General features: G+C 39.9%; 7 protein-coding genes across 7 annotated transcripts; 3 read left to right on the forward strand and 4 right to left on the reverse strand.

The window, feature by feature from the left end:
* Positions 1–639: 639 nt before the first annotated feature.
* On the forward strand, positions 640–2052 carry L201_002307 (uncharacterized protein; the record flags this gene model as incomplete). The annotated part of the gene is made up of 6 exons (XM_066218084.1): positions 640–742; positions 815–1338; positions 1397–1453; positions 1525–1573; positions 1626–1837; positions 1900–2052. 6 exons carry the CDS (start codon positions 640–642, stop codon positions 2050–2052), a joined length of 1098 nt encoding a protein of 365 aa, XP_066074181.1.
* A 1595-nt stretch (positions 2053–3647) lies between these two features.
* Positions 3648–5580, forward strand: L201_002308 (uncharacterized protein; the record flags this gene model as incomplete). The annotated part of the gene is made up of 5 exons (XM_066218085.1): positions 3648–3914; positions 3975–4055; positions 4124–4229; positions 4286–5480; positions 5553–5580. 5 exons carry the CDS (start codon positions 3648–3650, stop codon positions 5578–5580), a joined length of 1677 nt encoding a protein of 558 aa, XP_066074182.1.
* Positions 5581–6178: 598 nt separating this feature from the next.
* Positions 6179–8286, reverse strand: L201_002309 (uncharacterized protein; the record flags this gene model as incomplete). Its single annotated transcript, XM_066218086.1, has 9 exons — positions 6179–6306; positions 6373–6400; positions 6465–6625; positions 6696–7015; positions 7091–7356; positions 7411–7513; positions 7574–7700; positions 7769–7981; positions 8046–8286. The coding sequence occupies 9 exons, from the start codon at positions 8284–8286 to the stop codon at positions 6179–6181; spliced, it is 1587 nt and encodes a 528-aa protein (XP_066074183.1).
* Positions 8287–9144: 858 nt separating this feature from the next.
* On the reverse strand, positions 9145–10172 carry L201_002310 (uncharacterized protein; the record flags this gene model as incomplete). Its single annotated transcript, XM_066218087.1, has 6 exons — positions 9145–9161; positions 9230–9259; positions 9330–9352; positions 9431–9493; positions 9586–9870; positions 9940–10172. 6 exons carry the CDS (start codon positions 10170–10172, stop codon positions 9145–9147), a joined length of 651 nt encoding a protein of 216 aa, XP_066074184.1.
* Positions 10173–11029: 857 nt separating this feature from the next.
* On the reverse strand, positions 11030–13626 carry L201_002311 (uncharacterized protein; the record flags this gene model as incomplete). Its single annotated transcript, XM_066218088.1, has 13 exons — positions 11030–11511; positions 11585–11682; positions 11744–11766; positions 11824–11999; positions 12060–12241; positions 12304–12398; positions 12466–12595; positions 12682–12874; positions 12934–13125; positions 13194–13279; positions 13342–13426; positions 13487–13519; positions 13581–13626. The coding sequence occupies 13 exons, from the start codon at positions 13624–13626 to the stop codon at positions 11030–11032; spliced, it is 1821 nt and encodes a 606-aa protein (XP_066074185.1).
* An 896-nt stretch (positions 13627–14522) lies between these two features.
* L201_002312 (uncharacterized protein) lies at positions 14523–16229 on the forward strand (the record flags this gene model as incomplete). The annotated part of the gene is made up of 7 exons (XM_066218089.1): positions 14523–14721; positions 14782–15064; positions 15119–15311; positions 15370–15639; positions 15706–15913; positions 15978–16088; positions 16150–16229. The coding sequence occupies 7 exons, from the start codon at positions 14523–14525 to the stop codon at positions 16227–16229; spliced, it is 1344 nt and encodes a 447-aa protein (XP_066074186.1).
* Positions 16230–17102: 873 nt separating this feature from the next.
* On the reverse strand, positions 17103–18665 carry L201_002313 (uncharacterized protein; the record flags this gene model as incomplete). Its single annotated transcript, XM_066218090.1, has 12 exons — positions 17103–17159; positions 17216–17334; positions 17395–17513; positions 17566–17612; positions 17679–17712; positions 17769–17868; positions 17936–17973; positions 18017–18053; positions 18128–18197; positions 18261–18439; positions 18502–18541; positions 18612–18665. 12 exons carry the CDS (start codon positions 18663–18665, stop codon positions 17103–17105), a joined length of 894 nt encoding a protein of 297 aa, XP_066074187.1.
* Positions 18666–19823: the final 1158 nt, after the last annotated feature.

Genomic DNA, 19823 nt, shown 5'->3' on the forward strand with positions numbered 1-19823 from the left:
TTTCAAGTTGTTGTAAGGGTATGACGATGTATCACCGCGATGTCGGACAAATTCCTATACCTATCAATTCTCATCTCTGGGTTGATTTGCTTGTGGGATACAAAAAGTGGTCATTGATATACTACCCCAGGAGGACTAGAATTCAGACTATTTGATGTTATTCAGACTCGAATATGTCATTCAGTAATTGAATATTGAAGAATATCAGCTTACTGGTTTACCTTTACGCGACACTAAAGACCGAATACTATTCCCAAACATCATCTTTCTAGCATATCGATAAGCAACGCTTTCTCAGTGAAGTATTCATAGATCAAGAGACATAAGCTATTATTCAGTCTTCAAAGAACATGAGGGATCCACTAGATGCATGTGCTTTAATATAAGGAGATATATGGCGATATTCGGCAGTGTGAGATGAATGATACTTATAGTAGCTCTTGATGACGATATTATCGTATCCACCCGATAAATCCGTAAGAACCGCACAGATACTTCTTAGCCATTTATTCATTCTTTTCAAGGTTATATATACATATAATACTGCTGTGAAATGACGACTAGAGCTACACATACTTCATTAGCATAAAAGAATTGTACTACTCAGCTGTACATAGATCGCTTAATATCGACATTGATATGAAAGGCAAATTACCATTGACTGGCTACAGAACAGCTCTCCTCCATCAGAGAGCACCCGTTCCAGCTGTCAATGGCATCTCAAAATCTATGAAACCAGGAGGTATGTAGATTACTGTCATCATCTAATGGATGGCTAGCTAAGCTAATTTATTACTCTTGTTCATATTTGTAGGTTATGCGGATGGATGCGCAGATATCGCATACGCATTAGAATCAGTTGGAGAAACGATAATTACCCCAGTGAAAAAACCTGATCCTACAAAAGATTTGGATTGGTCATTTCCTGATACAGTTTCAGGAGTAAGGGAAGCGATTGAAAAAGGTGCAAATGTGTTATGGGCAAATACAACATTACATTCGAAACATGCCATTGTAGAATTAAAAGATGAATTGACCAAAAAAGGTATTAGGTTAATTGGGCAAAATCCTTTAACAGCAGATAAATACGATGATAAAGAATGGACAAATAGGTGGTTATCAAATCAAAATGGTTTAGAAAACTATTTCCCAAAAAGTTTATTATATCGTAAAGGTAATGGCGAAGAGGTAGATGAATTAGATAAATTCCCTTTACCTGCAATGGCAAAACCTATAAAAGGTAGAGGTTCACATGGTGTAACCAAAGTTAGTACATCGGTGGAGATGAAATCTGCTGTCGATGTTCTGCTGAAAGAATCAGAAGCGGTTCTGCTGGAGGTGAGTTATCGAATTGTTAGACATTTTGAGGAATCTATCTAATGAACCAATGGTATAGGAATATTTAGGTGGTGAAGAAATTACAATCACTATAATGCCTCCAGGTAATTACACCGTATGTCATTTGTTCACATTATATCCGGGACCACTTATACTGATTAGCCTTTATAGATTGTCGGTGAGAAGAATAATTATTGGGCACTTCCCATCGTATATAGATATAATCAGATAGATGGTAAGTAATTATCGATCTCTGTCCAAAATGGTATAAGCTGATCAACCTATAGGTGTTATGCCTTGGAATGGTAATGTTCCTGTGACCAACAATTCACGAGTATTGACCACTGAAGAACATGATGCGGATCCAGAATATGCTAAAGCACAAGCCAATTGTGTATTAGTTGCTCAATTACTCCAAGCTACTTCACCTATGAGGATAGATTGTAGAAGACGGAATGAAGGTGGTCCATTAATTCTCTTCGATGTGAATGCCAAACCTGTAAGCTACACCTTCTCAAATCGAGTGGATAGCAAAACAGCTAATATATTGTATCAATGTAGAATGCTGGAGGACCTGGCAGACCTGGAAGAGATGGTCAAGCAGCTTTAACCACCATGTCTGCCGAAGCGATAGGATGGGATTGGCCAGAATTTGCTGTTAATCTCTTACGTACTGCTAATCCCATAGATCAGGTGTTGCAGAGAAGCCAATAATCTGGTAACCACTTTCAGGCAATCGAAAATAGAAAGCAACAAATAGAAAATAGATCTATGAAATCGTTTTTACTCGTGACCATTCGATTTGTTGGTATCGTATGCATGTATGTATGTATGTATGTTTTCAAGAGTGTACGACAACTTGTATTCTAAAGATAGACGTTGTACGGTATATACCATAGTCTCGTGATCTTCCATTTATTAGCTTTAGCATAAATAACGTATCTGCTCGTAAACTTGCAAGTAGAACCTGAAGGTGCATATCATGTCTATGATCAGTACCACAAATCGGTCTTTCATTCACCCACACATTGTTCTCACCGACCGTAATATGATAAGGCCGATCGGAAGTAAGTTTGATTGACATAACAGATATTCGTCATGCAAAGCCATGGGAAACCTTGAAGCTCGTATTGCCAAGCTCACTATCGAACAAGATGGTTCAACAGAAGGTATAATAACAGTCCGCGTACGGATCTTGAATAGCAAGCTTGATCTTTCACACAATCACCGGACCGTGTCACTTTACGGTGTATTCGGCGCCGTTGTTGATACATTGCATGTAATGGGACCATTCGTAACAACATGGATAGTTGGTGTGGTTGTATTGGGTCGGTGGGAATCTGGAAGAATTGGAAACCGGGATCTAACGTTCAATATGCTAAAAGATAATTTGATTCAGACAAGAAGGATAAGAGCAGACGACAAGCTGGACGATACAAAAAATGAGATAGTCTCGTCATGTGACATTCTTGGTCGATCATGAAATAAGAAAACCCTTGACTGTGCATTCAATCTCTACTGAAAGGAGTGATTACTTTTCGCTTTTCAAACAGGCACTTCGTCATATTTCTTGCTGTGAGTAGTGTTAAGTTACTATAGGTGAAGGAGGAGGGGATGTCGATTTCGAGAATTGGATACGGTTATGATTACGGTGAAAAGACGACCGTAGACTTTGCTTGGCTATTTCCCTTATCGGTGTGATTTTATACCGTATAGTACGTAAATAGTTTGACAGCCCCCTTGTTCGTGCTTCCCTCTCTCTTTATACGTCTCTTTTACGCGTTCACTTTATACTTTGAATCGAGACAGTTAACACGATTGCTGCGCGGACTGTTACCTTCCTTTTCATATTTGGTTTTATTACAGCGATCAATTCACATAATTGAATAGTGGGGTTCCCTTATTATGGACGAGCAGGAATTCCGGAGACCCCTCGCCGGAGTCATGGGGTCTCTTGGCATCTTTTTTATTTAATGCATAATTAATAAATGAGGTAAAAGGTTGTATGAAGACTATGGGAATATGTTATGAAGGATAAATTCTTGTCATCCGACCGGACCGCTCGATTGACATATGATCAACACGGTATGTGTTTGTCCGAACAATAAACTGTACATCTCTTAACAATCAGAAATTATCATCAAGCAGAACTAGAGATCAGGGAGTCGCAGTGTTTCTGATAAAAGATATAAAGATCTAAGATCTCCAATTTTTTGGTAAAGTTTTATTTCCCTCAACCATTCTTTGACAGGTCAAAGTTCGACAACAACATCAATTTCAACAACTCAGCAAGTCAAGGTCGATTCAACATGTCACACGAGAAACAATATACAACTCATCTAGAAGATGAAAAGGTTATGCCTCAAGAGCATATCGAAACTGCTCATACATTTGATCCAGAATCTTTACATACAACAGCCAAAAAAGGTGCTAATACTCAATTAGATGATGCTGCAAGATTATTACAAGAAGCTGGTGGTCATGTAGAATATACTCCACAAGAATCAAAGAGGGTTTTGAAAAAAATCGATCTTTTCGTTTGTTTACCTATGTGTTTGGTATACTTCATCCAACAAGTGAGTAAACATGTTTCGAATATGGTAGCGATCCACGTCTAACAACATATTCCAATTTAGCTCGATAAATCATCAGTATCATATGCAGCAGTTTTCGGTTTACAGAAAGAAGCCAATTTACATGGTACTCAATATTCATGGGTACGTTTTGAACAAAATATCTATACTATTCATATGATCAGAACTAATGATCTCGATGGTATTCATAGCTCTCAAGTATCGTATACATTGCCCAACTTATTTGTCAACCATTATCATCTTATGCCTTGATTGTATTCCCTGTTAAATACTGGGTCATGTTCAACATGATTTGCTGTAAGTTCTTAACCAGACCTCCACGAAAGATCATCAGCTAATCTCGAAACTCACAGGGAGTGTCGTTACCGCCGTCACTTGTGTTGCCAAAAATTTCACCGGTTTGATCATTTGTCGACTCTTCTTAGGTTGTTTCGAAGCAACTATTCTTCCATCATTCGTTTTGATCACCCAAATGTGGTGGGTCAGAAGAGAACAATCTTACCGAACTATCGCTTATCAAATTGCCAACTCCTTCGCCGCTATCTTTGGTCCCCTCTTATCATACGCTATTGGTAAAGCTACCGAAAAGTCAGATGTCCTCAAACCATACCAAGGTATCTTCCTCTTTATGGGTTGTTTCAGTTTAGGTTTAGTACCTCTTGTTTGGTACTTGATGCCCAACTCACCTACCACCGCTAAATTCTTGAAGAACGGTAACGATAGACTTATTGCCATTGATCGATTAAAAGAAAACAATACTGGTACCAAATCATCTGTATTCAAATGGGATCAATTCTGGGAAACCTACAGAGATCCAAAAACTTACATGTGGGCCGGTATGTGGTTCTGTGCCGCTTGTCCTTCAGGTGGTTTTGGTGCTTTCGGTGGGCTTATCACTAAAGGTTTCGGTTTCGACACATTCACAACTATTCTTATGCAAATTCCAACCGGGGCTATCGGCATTTTCTCTCTTTTAGTCTGTATCTGGATCACCAATAAAATCAAGATGAGATGGCCAGTCCTTGCAGTCGTCGTTCTCTTCCCGATTGCAGGAGCTATTTCTCTGACTCAAGTCAACCACAAGAAAACTGGTGGTCTCATGGCTTCATACTACGTCGCTTATCTTTTCGCTGCCATCCAACCATTACTCATTTCTTGGTGTAACTTGAACGCTGCTGGTACAACCAAACGAGTCGTCACCACTGCTACTATGTTCGGTGCTCTCACCATTGGTAACGTTGTTGGTCCACAAGTCTACCTTACAAAAGAAGCTCCATTATATCACACCGGTCTTTACGTCGATATTGCCTGTTGGTGTGGGGAATTCATTTTAGTTGTTTCAATGGGTTTCTACCTCAAACGACTCAACAAGAAACAGGAAGCTAGAAGAGTTGCTTTAGGTTTACCTGCCAATCTTAAAGATATTTCAATCATGTCAACTGCCGAAGCCGATGCTTACAGAATTGAATTAGAACAATTGATGGCTGCTTCTGGTGCAAACAAAGATATGCTCAGTGAAGGTGCCTTCGATGATATGACTGATTTCCAGTGAGTAATACCCTCGCCGCACTCCAGTTTATATATCGAAACTTATAGCTAACCATAACATTTCCCATTTAGAAACCCAATGTTCATGTACGTTTTGTAAGAAATGATGATAGGGGTTTGAGTTTTTGAAATGAGATTATCTAGTTCACATGGATATAGGGATGCATCATCAGGAATTAGTTGGGTCAGGCAAAAGTGTCTAATTATCCGTTGGATGAGGTGAAATTACAGGATTTTATTGATTGGTAGTATTTTAGCCATTTGTATAAGTTATACATACATAGCGATGTTATCTATCGTACCTTAACAACTAACCATCAAGGCTCTCAAGTCGTCGTTTATACTGTATTCATTTTGCGATTTGATGTTTGTTGTCAGAACTTGGCTTGTTTTTCCCGTCTGTAATCATCTTGACAGTCTCTTTTCCGACATAAGACTTTAACTTTCGTGCACCGGAATCCTAACAAGTATAGGTAAATCCTAAGACCAGAAAGTTATAGACAAAATGGAGTATAAAAAACAGATATAATAATGCTCTTAGGTTCTATCTGTTCAATCTGTCCGACGATAGATAGGAGACATATACGCGTGAATCAATTAACTTCAAGATGTAGTGCAATTGAGAATCAACTGTAAGGAAAATGATGCATTGCGTATATTCAAATTAATACAAATTTTTCGACAGAATATGAAATTCTCTATTCATCATAATGAGGAACAACATCTTCAGTTGGTAATTTAACACGAGGACCTTGATATCGCTTCTTAGCGTAACCATACCATAAAACTACCAAAACGACACTGAAGAATGCGGCATAAACGATTACTGTAAATCGTATAGATCAGTAATTTGATCTGTATAGCTGATCGTGTTAGTAAACTTCAGACTTACCATAATTCATGTTTGCGGGTGTAACAGGCTATTGCAATCATCAGTCAATGTCAATTCACTACATCTAAATCTCAAGGATATATATCACTCACTCTTGCGGCTGGGAACACATAGATGACCAAAGATTGTACGACAAAAAAGATTGAAATCATATTACAAATGATACCCCATTTACCCAAGTTATGTTGTCGATTAGGGAACAGCTTGTTCAATTTTTGTCGGCCACCAAATAGCATACATGCGCAGGGAACAGCTATAAGATCAGTGTCAGCGTGCTACAGGTGTATTTCTTCACAATCCTTCCTGTTAAATGATAAACTTACTATATGAAATGAAGAAGAAGATAGTGGATCCTCCAGTAAGCGAATTGAAAGCAGCCGCAGGACCAAATTGTACCAAACCAACTAAAAGTGCTATAATCACTGATAAGATTATACCGTAGATAGGTTCACCAAGTTTAACAGTCATAAAAATACTTCCATACGGTAACATTCCATCTCTTGCAAAAGCCATAAGTGTTCTACCAGCCGAGATAGTGTTTCCTCTGGTAGCATTACTGAAGACTATAAGAAGAATCAAGATGAAAATGGTCGTAGCAGCTTTAGAGTTTGTTGCATCCATACAAATTTGTGCAAAAGGTAAACTATCGTGAAATAGAGAAACATTAGCGCCAGATATTTCTTGTTGATAGATGGTTAGATAATAGGGTGAGACGTACCCATAAGAGGTTCCTAGAACTCTATCAAGATCACTTATAGAGAACAATACACAAACGATAATGACCCAAGCAGAAATACCACTAAAAGCGATAGTCCAATTTGCTGCTGTTGGTCCTTCTTTCTTTGCATTTGGCATTTCTTCTGATACGTGGTATACGATATCAAAGCCGATAAAGGCGTAAGATGAAGGGAGGAGACCAATAAGCCATGCGATGACAGGAGAATTCCATCCTGTAGCATTGGTAACACTTGCAAAGACAAATGACTATTCCACACGATGTCAGCTTACAATCAATGTCGCCTACTACGCGAAACTCACACCTGAGGCTCTGGGACTAGCTTTAGCTAGAAGAGTAATAATGATTACCAAAGATCCAACAATTGATAGTACCATCAAACCCATTTCTAATCTTCGATTTGCTCTGTAACGAATGATCAGTAAAATACACTGCGGGATGAGAGATAAGCTCGATATAACTTACTTGGAACCAACACCTAAAGCTGAAAGTGGTGCAAACATCGTCATAGCAATGAAGATAGCATATTGTTTAGCCGGGGTCAAGATAAAGTCAGGATTGTTGACGAGAATGATGGAAGTAACCATATTGGCTGAATGAGGATTAAGTCTATTAGTAAAATTATATAACGCGATCAGAAATGAGAAATATTCAACTCACTACATAGAAAAGCAGCTGCCGCTATACCAAGCCACAATCCAATGACATTTGACATACCAGTAAACCAACTTATACCTGCTCTGTATCTAGGGGGACTCAACATTGCAGCCCAATGATATTGACCACCGGCTGTAGGGAAAACAGCGAACATTTCTCCATGACTTAGAACATTTGCCATAGTACATAATGTTGCATATATGAAACCATAGACCACTAAGATAACACAACATCGTTAGCCTGAGAGTAAAGAGTAACAAAGATTCAGAGTATAACTTACCGGCAGTGGGACCACCTGCAGTGAGAATGGTGGTAAGACTAACCACTAAAGCTACCCAACTATTTATACATGAGAAAGCAAGACTAAAAACGCTCCAAAAGTTGAATGCATGTTTATCTAAAGGTCTAATGTCTCCATGCGAATCTTGTCCTGCTCCAATTGGTATCTCGGTAACCCTCAGCTCTTGAGGAGTCGTTATTTTGTCACCACTCCCCGACTTGTATGTTTCTTCGTATTCCATGTTGAACGATGTCGATCGAATGTCTCAAGTCCAAGTGAATTGTTGTTGAAAGAGAGAAACGAGTTTCATGAAATGACCTGGTCTCACAGATAGCCTGTATATATCTAACTGTACTTGAAAGACTGCTGGTAATTTATCTGGACTGTTATCTTTTCTGTTGAGTCTCGGTAAAATCTATTTGTAAACTCGGGTAAAATGAGTTGGGAGAATCAGGTGATGTTGTGCGAGATAGCATGACGAGATGTGAACCAGAAGACCGATAAAATGGATCCACATATCATATTATTGGCATAATTACGAAATGGAATGGTTTACACAGGAAATGGAAAGGGAGGACAAGCAGAATGGTTTTAGCAATATTATTTCGTCCAGAATTCGCTAACCCTGACATTCAATAACGGCAGAGGTAACTTATATTTCATCCTCTTCCTCAATTGGCTAAACATCATGACTGAAATTAGCGAGAAAAGTAATTCGTCCCAATTCTCGGCAAAACACTTCGGGAAAGCAACAATCTTTTCATAACTCAGTAATTTGACCGTTCGGCTGCTAGGTATCTCCGCGATTTCCAGCATATATGGTGAAGAGAATCTATTTCGGTCACATTTCCTCAGTTGTTAATCCCTGAAGTCAATATGTATTCCTGATAACAATGCATGATAAGTCTACGTATATATATATATTTTGTGTGTAACAGCCAATGAGTTCACGACAACTGCTAGAATTAAGCGTTTTTGATAGCAGCTTCAACCTTTTGAATAGCTGAACCACCATCTACAATAGCTTGAAGTAAAAACGTGTTATCTGCACCAGCCATGACAAACCGAGCATTATCATTCTTTTTGGCGAACTTTTCAACTAAATCGAGTCGATTACTACACGGAGAAGGTACGATATTAGTTATGAAATATATCGTAATTGCTGCAGTGACAGTATAACCTACTGTTATCCACCAAAACCTGCTGAAACTTTTCTACCATTGACAGAAACTTTTCTAGCTGCATCTGAGACTTTATCGAAAGCAGCGTGAACCCTTGGATTACCCATATCACCTGGAATGCCCATACTGCACATTTCAAATATATCGTCAATCATCAATCAAATGCCGTTCACGACAATATGTATTGACCCAAATGTAACTCACTCTGATGTCAAATCACCACACCCTATCAGCAGAACATCTACACCTTCAACGGCAGCTATAGAACTATCAACGTAACAGGATTGCACTTGGTATCAGCAACTTATCTTCATATTCATGGGCGAAATTAGCAGTTCTACGCGGATTGATAAACTCACTCGACATCTTCCAGGGCTCTCTCAGTTTCAATCATACAGATAACAGTAACTAGATCATTACAAATTGGATTTGCGAATTTTGCTGGAACATTTGCGTATCTTAACATTGGCATTGTACCTGTTGCTGAGCTTTCACCTAAAGGAGCAAATCTAGCATATTTAACCACATTTGTAGCTTCTGCTGCTGAATTGACATGAGGTACAAAGATAGCTTGAGCTCCACCATCAAGTGTACGTGAGATCCAATCTGATGTATTGGCCGGTACTCTGACTATAGGTGTAAGGCTGTGTGGTTTTTCAGATGTTCAGCTGTACGAGTAGAACATAGGAACGCGTTATAGATCGGTCACTCACCCAAGATTCAATGCAGCGTAACTCAATTGATTAGTAGTTTCCAAACCAAATGGTGAATGTTCTAAATCCATCAAACAAGCATCATATCCAGCTGATTTGGCGAACCCTAAAACTTCGATACTGCTGACTAACTTGGTTGAAAGTGCGTGGGCTAATATCCCAGCATCCATCTTCTCTCTCAATGGATTTCGCACAGCGAACTTTTGAGCGGATCCAAGTGTAGTGAATGACATCTTGGATTGGTATTTGGATTTGAGTTGATACCCGGATGTTGGTCGTATGTGACTTGAGAGAAAACGATTGATGTATTTGAATTTAATGGGTATGTTGTTCATGAGATACTTTATGATAATGGTAGAAGAGATCAGCTGACCATTCAGTCGTCAACTACATGCATGTTTTATCGATCATGACCATGGATCTCTCACAATTTGGATCATGTCTTGTTCTTCCACGGATCAATGCTGTATCTCACATGATAGATAGCGATATCTACCCCATGTTGGATTCTGATATCTTATCGGGGGGTCATTCGGGGTTAGCTCGGGGAACGAAGTATAAAAACAGCATAAATCACCATGAACCGGTCCGAACATGCTTAGCAGTCAAGCAGCAGTTCCTCGAACGATGATCGATTCTTGTGTCATTGATTGCGACTATCTTATCGACTTCTTGACAGCAGATAAGGTCCAACCGCCTTTGATATGATGATTCGGAACAAACGTCCATCCTTCGGTTGACCGCGGCGTTCTAACCTTATTCCGACTGGAAAATCATTGTCTGCCTTGGGATGTGATTTGCGAGTATTGTTGTCGGTCCGACAAATCCGGTATTTTAACAAAATGAAATACGAAGACATGTTTGTGAAAGATGCGACGCCATAGTATCGATCCCGGGATCGTGAATAATGATGTTCAAAAGTCGGACAATTCACCTTGACAATATCAGATATACGGCAGCTATCGGTGACCGTGGTCCAAACAGCAATGTCAGACCAAATCCTATGGATACATGCTATATACTGGATCTTATGTATATAGTTTTATGACAATCAAAGATAGTACTGATCAAGCGAGGAGTGCCAGGAGGACTAATGACCAAACCCGAATTCCGCTAGACCCATTTGTTCCAAAAATGAAAGTTGATTATACATCTCAATTGGGTTCACACTGTTTCCACTTCCATCAGTTGCCATATTATTGAAGCTATATCCATCGAACTGTTGTGTACTTGATGACGCCGAAGGAGAATTGTTGAATAAATCTTGAATATCGATATTTGTTTGTTGCTGTTGTTGCAGCTGATCAGATGCTGTTATTCCACTCAATATTGATATTCCAATATTTCCTATACCACTATTGTTGTTATTAGTAGTAGCTGTATTAGGCATATTTAAACCTAGACCGACAGAATTTAACAATTCTGAAAATGAAGCTAATCTCCTTCTAGTTGGATTTGATGGTTGTTGATCAGCCCATTGTTGTATTATAGTGTTTGACATTGCTAATAACCATTGATGGTGCGGGTCTTTCGATTCTTCGTATGCCTTCAGATGAATGATTACGCAGCAGACTAATTGTATACAATTATATCAGTCATTGTGATCATCCTCTGGAATATATGATGAAGATTTAACCAAACTCACAAGCAGCATACACCGTTATTGACCAAACATCCAAATAATATGCTCCATCGGGTGAATTCAGCCAGTATACCGCTTGTTCAGCCCGTTGGCAAAGATTGCTCCATCGATCGCGTGAAGTCCTGAAAAAATATTTGGGATGGGATGGGTATTGATGGCCACAAGAAGCTCCTCTGGAAGGTGAACTATAAACAGATACCGTTAATCTATATTGTCGTCTTAGAGAAGATACTTATACTCACCTCTAAGACCACGATGAATAGATTCATCAATGCTGGAGCTTGTCGAAGGAGTAGTTTTATTGAGTAAGGCCAACTTTGAGGTAATTGTGCTAACCAATTATCTATGTCCACCTGTAACATCGATAAACTAAGGTCATCTGCTGCTTGTAGTCCTGACGGACCTCCGATCAAAAGATCTGTAAAACAAAAAAATATGGTCAGCATTACTAGCTACGTTAGAATCTGCGATGACTAACGAGCTCGACCGAGTAATATACTCAAAGAGGTGAACTCTGTCAAAAATCTAAAACAAGGGAATATCGCCTGTGTTTTGCTTGTCAAATCACCATCTCTAATACCGTCCGCATAATGTCTGGGCAAGGGAGCATCACAGTCTGCCAGATCTATTGCAAAAGGTCGACCAGTACGGACAGCAGTCCTATCGAGAAGCAACGCTTTTAACATTAAAATTACTTGTCGTATATTATGCATGCAACTCACCATCTGTCCATACCTATACAAGCTCCCCAAACCCTTAGTCTTCTGTTCAGCTGAAAATATGGTACATGGGTAGTCGCTATGTTACGATGCAATGCCTGTTAATCGGAAAAGCAGGCAGCTATCAGCATATAGCATTTACCACATCAGGATCACTATACTCACCAAAGCAAAACCCATTCTAGCGGCTGTACCGACATTTTGCCATACGTTCTCACTTGCATCTCCCGCATTCGCTCCGTTCAGATCATCACACAAACTCAATAGGATCAATACCTGAACGCTACCTAAACAGCTGGCTGACGTTACAGTCTTCATTTCAGGACCCAACAATAAGCTATGAAGGGAGTATTGAAGACTCCGCTGAATATGTTCGGGTACTTCCCTAGATCTGATGCTACAGCACAGTGGATCATTCTAACTATGAGTGGGAGAGGGGTTGGTGGGGTTGATCTCGGATCGACAGCGGCGTATTTGTCTACATGACTATCATTCGCTTTAACTGCTAATAGACTTTCAGATACCGAGATCACTGGAAACAGGGGTATGATTTTATCTCGACAAGTTTCGTATACTATGGTAAGATATATATCATAAATAGCCGAGCTTCAAACGATGATCGGTGTAACTCACAACTCATCAAAACAGTCTCAGCACCCAATTCCTGCATCAACTTTGCCTGTACCATACTGACTGAAACTAAAGTAGGTTTTTCTGCCTTCACATTTGACGATTCCCCTTGCCCTATGAGTAAGCCATTCTGTTCTAATCCACCTATGGAACCTCGATGCAGGTCATATCGATCATCAATACCCCTTAATCTATCTATTATTTCGCTTGTCAGGGGTACATGCTTCCAAACAAGTATCGTAAGACTTGAACTACCCAAGTACCTTGGTTCGTATCCCTGTGATTGTGATAACGAAGATGCACCTTTTGCTGCACCTCGAAACAGCGTTCGACGTCGCGGACGATCATCCTTTTGTTGTGCGACCAGAAGTCAATAACAAATTCCTTGTATCGGGATACCAAGTGACATACCTTTGGAGCTGCTGACACTTTATCACACGTCTCATCATGATCAATACATTTCTTACACCTCTTTTCGCCTGGAACTGGTACACATCTGCAGAAGACAAGATCAACACTTGAAACCTAAACATGATGATTTCAAAGTGCGACCCACTTGATACAATGTTCGCGACAATATTAACATGCTCTATGTTGACGCTTAGTACTCTGTTTGCTTGGTTGAGCTTGAACTTCTAGCGTTTGACCACGAGATCTTGTTCGTGAAGGTGGTGACGAGGATCTTGAACGACCCATATTGCAGATAACCTATCGGATATTGGATGTGTAATAACAAGTTAACAATTGGATAAAGAAAGCGTGTAAATTTCGGGGTGAATTTCGGGTATTCATTTTGTTTCGACGGATATCGGTCTATGTATATATGCAAAAGAAAGATATCGAAGATGGAATTGAATACTGGATGTGATATATGAAATATGATAAAAGAGAGATAAAAGGATTGTTCAGGGAATGTTACCTTACGCGTTGTTTCTGGTCAAGTGCGATTGCAAGTCAAAAGTCGATTTTATGGTAATATGAGTGTGACGTCAAACGTAATATCAATTCAAGTTGTAAAATACTGTCCTTGTTATTGGCTATATCTGTGTATATCTGTTCAAAGCAAGAAGCGATCTGCAGCTAGCGCATTCCCATACATACTCTGCACTTTTGTTTCTTATCGGTCAAGACGGACCGGGGCCACTGAATACTCCATACTGGAAAATCAAAGCTTTATCTTCTGCTTCCCCGCAATGAGAAAACCTGAAAAGGTGAACGCTTGGTAGACCGAAACACACAAGCCGCTAATCAAAGTTAACTTATCAAGACCCGAGGAACGAAAGCTACAGAAAGATTTTATCGCATACGAATGGACAGGACAATTAACTAAATAGGTAATTTCGAGTAGATTTCCTTAGCAACCCCGAGTATAATTGTCGGGGAGGGTTGTGAAGTTGATCATTCTTGATAACATCCATTTCATCTATGAATGAGGCGACTACATATTGGTCGAAGTTGAGGTTGAAGTTTGTCGATTCTTCTTTCCAACTCTCGACAAGGAGGCAAATCAGGACAAAGGATATTTTCTTCGACCAACGAAATCAAGCCTATTTTACGAAGTTTTAAGCTCCCGATCACTTTTACTTGTCACCATGGCTGAAGACAAAACTCATCTCGAAAACGTTGATACCCAAGAGGTACCTTACGGTGAAGAAGGTCTCAAGAAATATAGTGACATTCTCGATATTGCTGCGCAAGCTCACTATGAACATATCGATTATATCGATGAGGAAAGTAAATCTGTCCTTCGGAAGATCGATTGGCGACTCATGCCTATGTTGGTCTGGATTTGTAAGTTGGTTACACCATAGGTGAAGTGATCACAGCGCTGATACTTGCCACAATATACAGATGGTCTCCAATATGCCGATAAACAATCTCTTACCTTTGCCTCTTTGATAAATATTCGACAAGATATTCATCTTAATCTTCAATCCCAAGAATATTCTTGGTGCGGATCCATCTTCTATGCTGGTTATCTTGCCGCTCAAATACCAGCTACCTACTTGATGAAACGATTACCAATCGGTAAATTCATCTCAGTAAACATTATTTGTTGGTCTATCGTCCTTGCTTGTCACGCTTTGGTTCACAACTATACTGGTCTCCTCATCTGCCGATTCTTGCTAGGTTTGTAAGTATATCGTGTGTGCATTGATGTCGATACATCAGCTAACTTCGACTTCAGCTTCGAAGTAACTATCACTCCTGCTTTCGTCTTGATTATTTCTATGTGGTATCGACGAACCGAACAAGCTGGTAGAATGGCATTATTCTTGGCTGCCAATGGTCTCGCCACTATCATCGTATCTCCAGTTGCCTATGGTCTTTCAGGTCTTGTTAACCCAGCTATTGCCTCTTGGAAAGTGCTCTATATCTTAGTGAGTGTTTGGTTTCAATGATGTAAAATGCTTTTAATTGACCGCCAAACTTCATCAGTTTGGTCTCCTCACCTTCTTTACTGGTGTCCTTTACTACTTCATCTTGCCTGACTCTCAGATCAAAGTCGGATGGTTATCAGAACGTGAAAAAGCAATTGCCGTTGATCGAATCAAGGAGAACGCTCAAGGTATCGGAAACTACGTATGGCAATGGTACCAAGTTAGAGAAGCTTTCCAAGATCCGAGAACATATCTCTACTTCACATTCTCCATGTTCATGAATATCCCCAACGGTGGCATCGGTACTTTTGGTTCGCTTATTATCAACGTAAGTGGGAACACATGTGCCTCCTGGTGGTGTTCAGAAAGCTAACTTATCCTTTCCTATTCGTAGTCTTTCGGTTACAGTAAACGGATCTCGCTCCTTTTCAACTTGCCTTTAGGTGCTATCGATATGTTCTGTAAACTCATCATCATGAACTTGTCCGATCGATTCAGAGACCAAACTGGATTTGCTATGTTTGCTATGTGCTTGCCATTTGTTGGTGGTCTCATTATGCTCTTAGCCCCTCAAAATAACAAAGGTGTACTTCTTTTCGGTTGTAAGTGCTATACATCCTGCCTTTCGTCATACCAAAGCTGATCTGAATTCTTTCTTTACTGTAGACTCTCTCATCGGTGCTGCTGGTACTGGTTGGGGTTTTTTCATGACATCTTTGTCTGTCAATACTGTTGATTACACAAAGAAAGCCACCGCTGGGGCCGTTCAAATCATTGGTAAGTCATCTCTTTGGGTTCAAAACAATCATATGATGCTGATTCATTGATATTCATACAGCTTATGGTATCGGTAACTGGATTGGTCCTCAAACTTTCCAAGCTCACACTGCTCCTCAATACAGAACTGGTAAAATATGATCCTGGCCATCTTTTACGGTCTCGCTATCGCCAATCTCTTCGTTTTGAGAATGGCCAACTACACTGCCAACAAGCGAAGAGATAAGAAAGCTAGAGAAGATCCTGCTAGTATGGTTCAACCTGAAAACGCCGCTGCTCGAGATTTGACCGATAAAGAACAGCCTGATTTCCGATACATGTTATAATCTATGATACATAGGATATTATGCGGGATTCAAGGGGAGTGGTTGATTAAGAGGTACTGAAAAACATTTATATCGCGGAATTCGGATATGATTGTTGCAAGCATTTGTATTTAAACATAAAAATTTCACTCTGTTCGGTTTACTTATTCTGTAGTAGCTTCTCGAGAAGTTGTACTGTCGTATTTGTCTTTTTTTGTCATTGTTTGAATCGTAGTTTGCCTGGATGTGTCATGCATGGTGATTATGTCGAGCTTGAGCTGATGATAGGTTTTCTCAGATTCCTTTTTTTCCTAATATCACATCCAACAGAGCTATTGAGTTTCCAGGAAATAAAAAGCATAGTACAAGCGGTTTTCGATGAAGCGACTCCTCATCACGTCGGCCAACAACACAATTGGTCACATTGAAATCCATCTATCTTGCTGGGCAGATGTATCCAAGAGGAGTACCTTCACCAGTGTATACATGCCTTTGTGGACGAATTGAGCGAGGCGACTCCTATCAGTGATCACGACAAGGTGAATTAGGCTAACAGCTGACAGTAGCTTTCTGTTATAGCAAATGGAACACAATGTAATTCTGTATATATATATATTTGTACGAAGATGGGCGATTCAAATCATAGTATGCATCTTCGCGGTACGACCTACATAGCTAAACACTAACTGATACTACCCGTAGCACATGCTTAATCGATATAAGAATCGTCAGGCAACCGATATCCATCATATATACCTTTCATAACCTATGAAAGTCGTTAACAATATTCTCCATCATCTGGCAGAAACATAAATTACTCACCAACCATCTCCCACCATCAACATTGATACAAGTATCGTTCATATACATTCCACCCTTACTAGCGAGGAGCAAAATAGGTGCCGCGATTTCTTCTGGTAAACCGGGTCGTCCTGTTGTATCTGATCAGCGACAAGGTCACCCTGGTTTTGGTATTCTTCTTTCGTTCTTACCCATAGTACTTCGCTTAACAGCTTTTGTACCCATATCTCCCAATATTATATTTCCATTTTCATCTTTGGTGGATGTCATTTCAGAAGGGAATATACCTGGACATATACAGTTGACACGAATTTTCAGGCTGGCAAAGTAGTATCAGCAGAACTGCCTATTGGAAGATTAAGTGAACTCACGGATGTAATCGTCCTGCTAGCATCGAAGAAAGATGGATAGTTCCAGCCTAACAAGCACTTTAAGTCGAAGTTCTGGATATAAATGTTTGATAATGGCGCATCCTGTAGCTTACCTTAGATACACCGTATGTAAAGGTATTGTTCCCCCTAAGCAGAAACGCTTCAGTATTTTCACAGCTATCCATCGAATTTGAATTACTGACCTTTGAGGAACCAATCCAGCCACGGATGATATCATGATCATATTCGGATTTTGCGATTTTTGCAGTAATGGGATAGCAGATACCGTTACATAGTAAGGTCCTGTCGGTGTCAATGTTAGCTGACTACTGATACTATGGAGTTCAAGTGGTGATGAATTGATGCCCACCATTCACGTTCACTTGATGAGTTTTGATCCAATCCTCACTATATCGCTTGTCAGCAACGCTAATTGTGGTATATCACGTACTTCTCAACCCCAGATAACGTCTCGTGAATCATGTCAGCTACATGTAGGCAATCCTGGATATCAGCGATTCCATAAAATACCATTATTTGTTTTTGGCATTTTGGTACTCGCGATTGGAAACCTGATCCGCTGGAGTTTTAAGAGGGATTGATATACCAGCACAATTTACGATTGTATCTACCTGTTATAACGGTCAGCTTGATCACTAGACTGACGAACAATCTGTGTCTTGCAAAACGCTTACGCATTCAACCTTTTCTTCCACCTTCCTCATCGCAGCTTCTGCACCTTCTTTGGTTGATACATCTCCTTGAACACATATAATGTCTCCACCTATCTCCTTAGCTGTATCCTCCAGCACATCGAGTCTTCTTCCCACAATGATAACTTTTGCATTATTTGCTATAAAAGCCGTCGTGAGAGCTGGAAAACGATTATTTTTAGCATGATTCGTTGCATATGTTCAATTTTGAATTGCAGCTTACTTCGGCCGATACCACTACCTCCACCGGTGATCAGTACTGTCTGTTCAAATCAGATTCTGACGCAATTAGCAATCTTCAAACAGACCGATTGTATAGGTAAGTTCACTAACCTGTCCTGTTACCGAGAACAAGTTTTCAAGCTTGAATCTGTTCAAGTCTGTCATTGTGCTTGAGAATTGCAGTTTCCACGTGGTTCAGTCTAAAGCTTTTTTCCAGTTCTCCGAGAGTCAACCATCTTATACTGATAATGGTCCGCCTATACAGTCTTAATAGTCGAATCTGAGAACAAGAGTCTCAGGAAAAACCGACAGAAATGTAACATTGTTAGATGCTGTTGTGTTACTGCGAACTGGCTTTTCTCTCTATTGTCCTGTTGATACCTTTGATGATGCAAGTTAAACGAAATCATTTATGCTCCATCATACGTATATTATGATCATACTCGATCGTCCCAGATATCAATTTGTAAAGCTTCATAACAGTATGAATGTAGTCAAACATGTGAGAAGTATAAATGGTTGAAATGGGATACTGCAACTATTTTGGATCTTGGCATAATCCTTCTCACACTCCTCACAAAATGGTGTACTTGAATAGAGTTTTTTTGATTCAGATCAAAGTATCAATCATCGTCCATCTTCCCTACAACAATTATTGCCCTTCCAGCTGTTGCCTTATCGTTGATTTGTCGCTGTTGTCATTTCGAAGCATTTGTGGTCTGATAGATTTCGGTCACAATCCTTGTTAATCGAGCTTCCTCTCTCGTGGTCGGAGAAGGAAATTCTTCATTTTACATCCCAAGAACATGACATAATCATCATACCGGACCGAATGTACAACTACATGCTCAGTGACATCAACATCTCATCAACCGTTTATCTTGACAAGCACACCATCTTCAACGATGTCTTCGTTATTTCACGGTTAACAGCAACAACACCTCTGCATTTATATGTCTTGCTTGGCTTATCTCGGCCGGATGTCAACTGCTTGGAACCGTTTGTTACCATATGGTTCAATTGGGAAATCCGCTTCCTCTTTAAATCCGCTTCAAAACATCACATCATTCACTTTATCCGTCCGAAGCAAAATAATCAAAATTTAATACAAGTGGGCGAAGACTCTGCAATCAAGCAACGCCGCAAGCGTCAGAGGCGCTCCCTAAGCCGACGGTTGAGTAACAGTTACCCCTGGAATCCCTTTATTCTCTCATCTTTTGCCGCTTCAAGCAGTCCCATGGGTCTTCGGAAGGAGACCCCTTAGGAGAAATTGATTCCTGCTGCAGAATTGCACTAAATTTTCACGTTTTCGACCGACCGACC

The sequence above is a fragment of the Kwoniella dendrophila genome, chromosome 2, assembly GCF_036810415.1.
Source record: "Kwoniella dendrophila CBS 6074 chromosome 2, complete sequence".
Taxonomy (NCBI): Eukaryota; Fungi; Basidiomycota; class Tremellomycetes; order Tremellales; family Cryptococcaceae; genus Kwoniella; species Kwoniella dendrophila.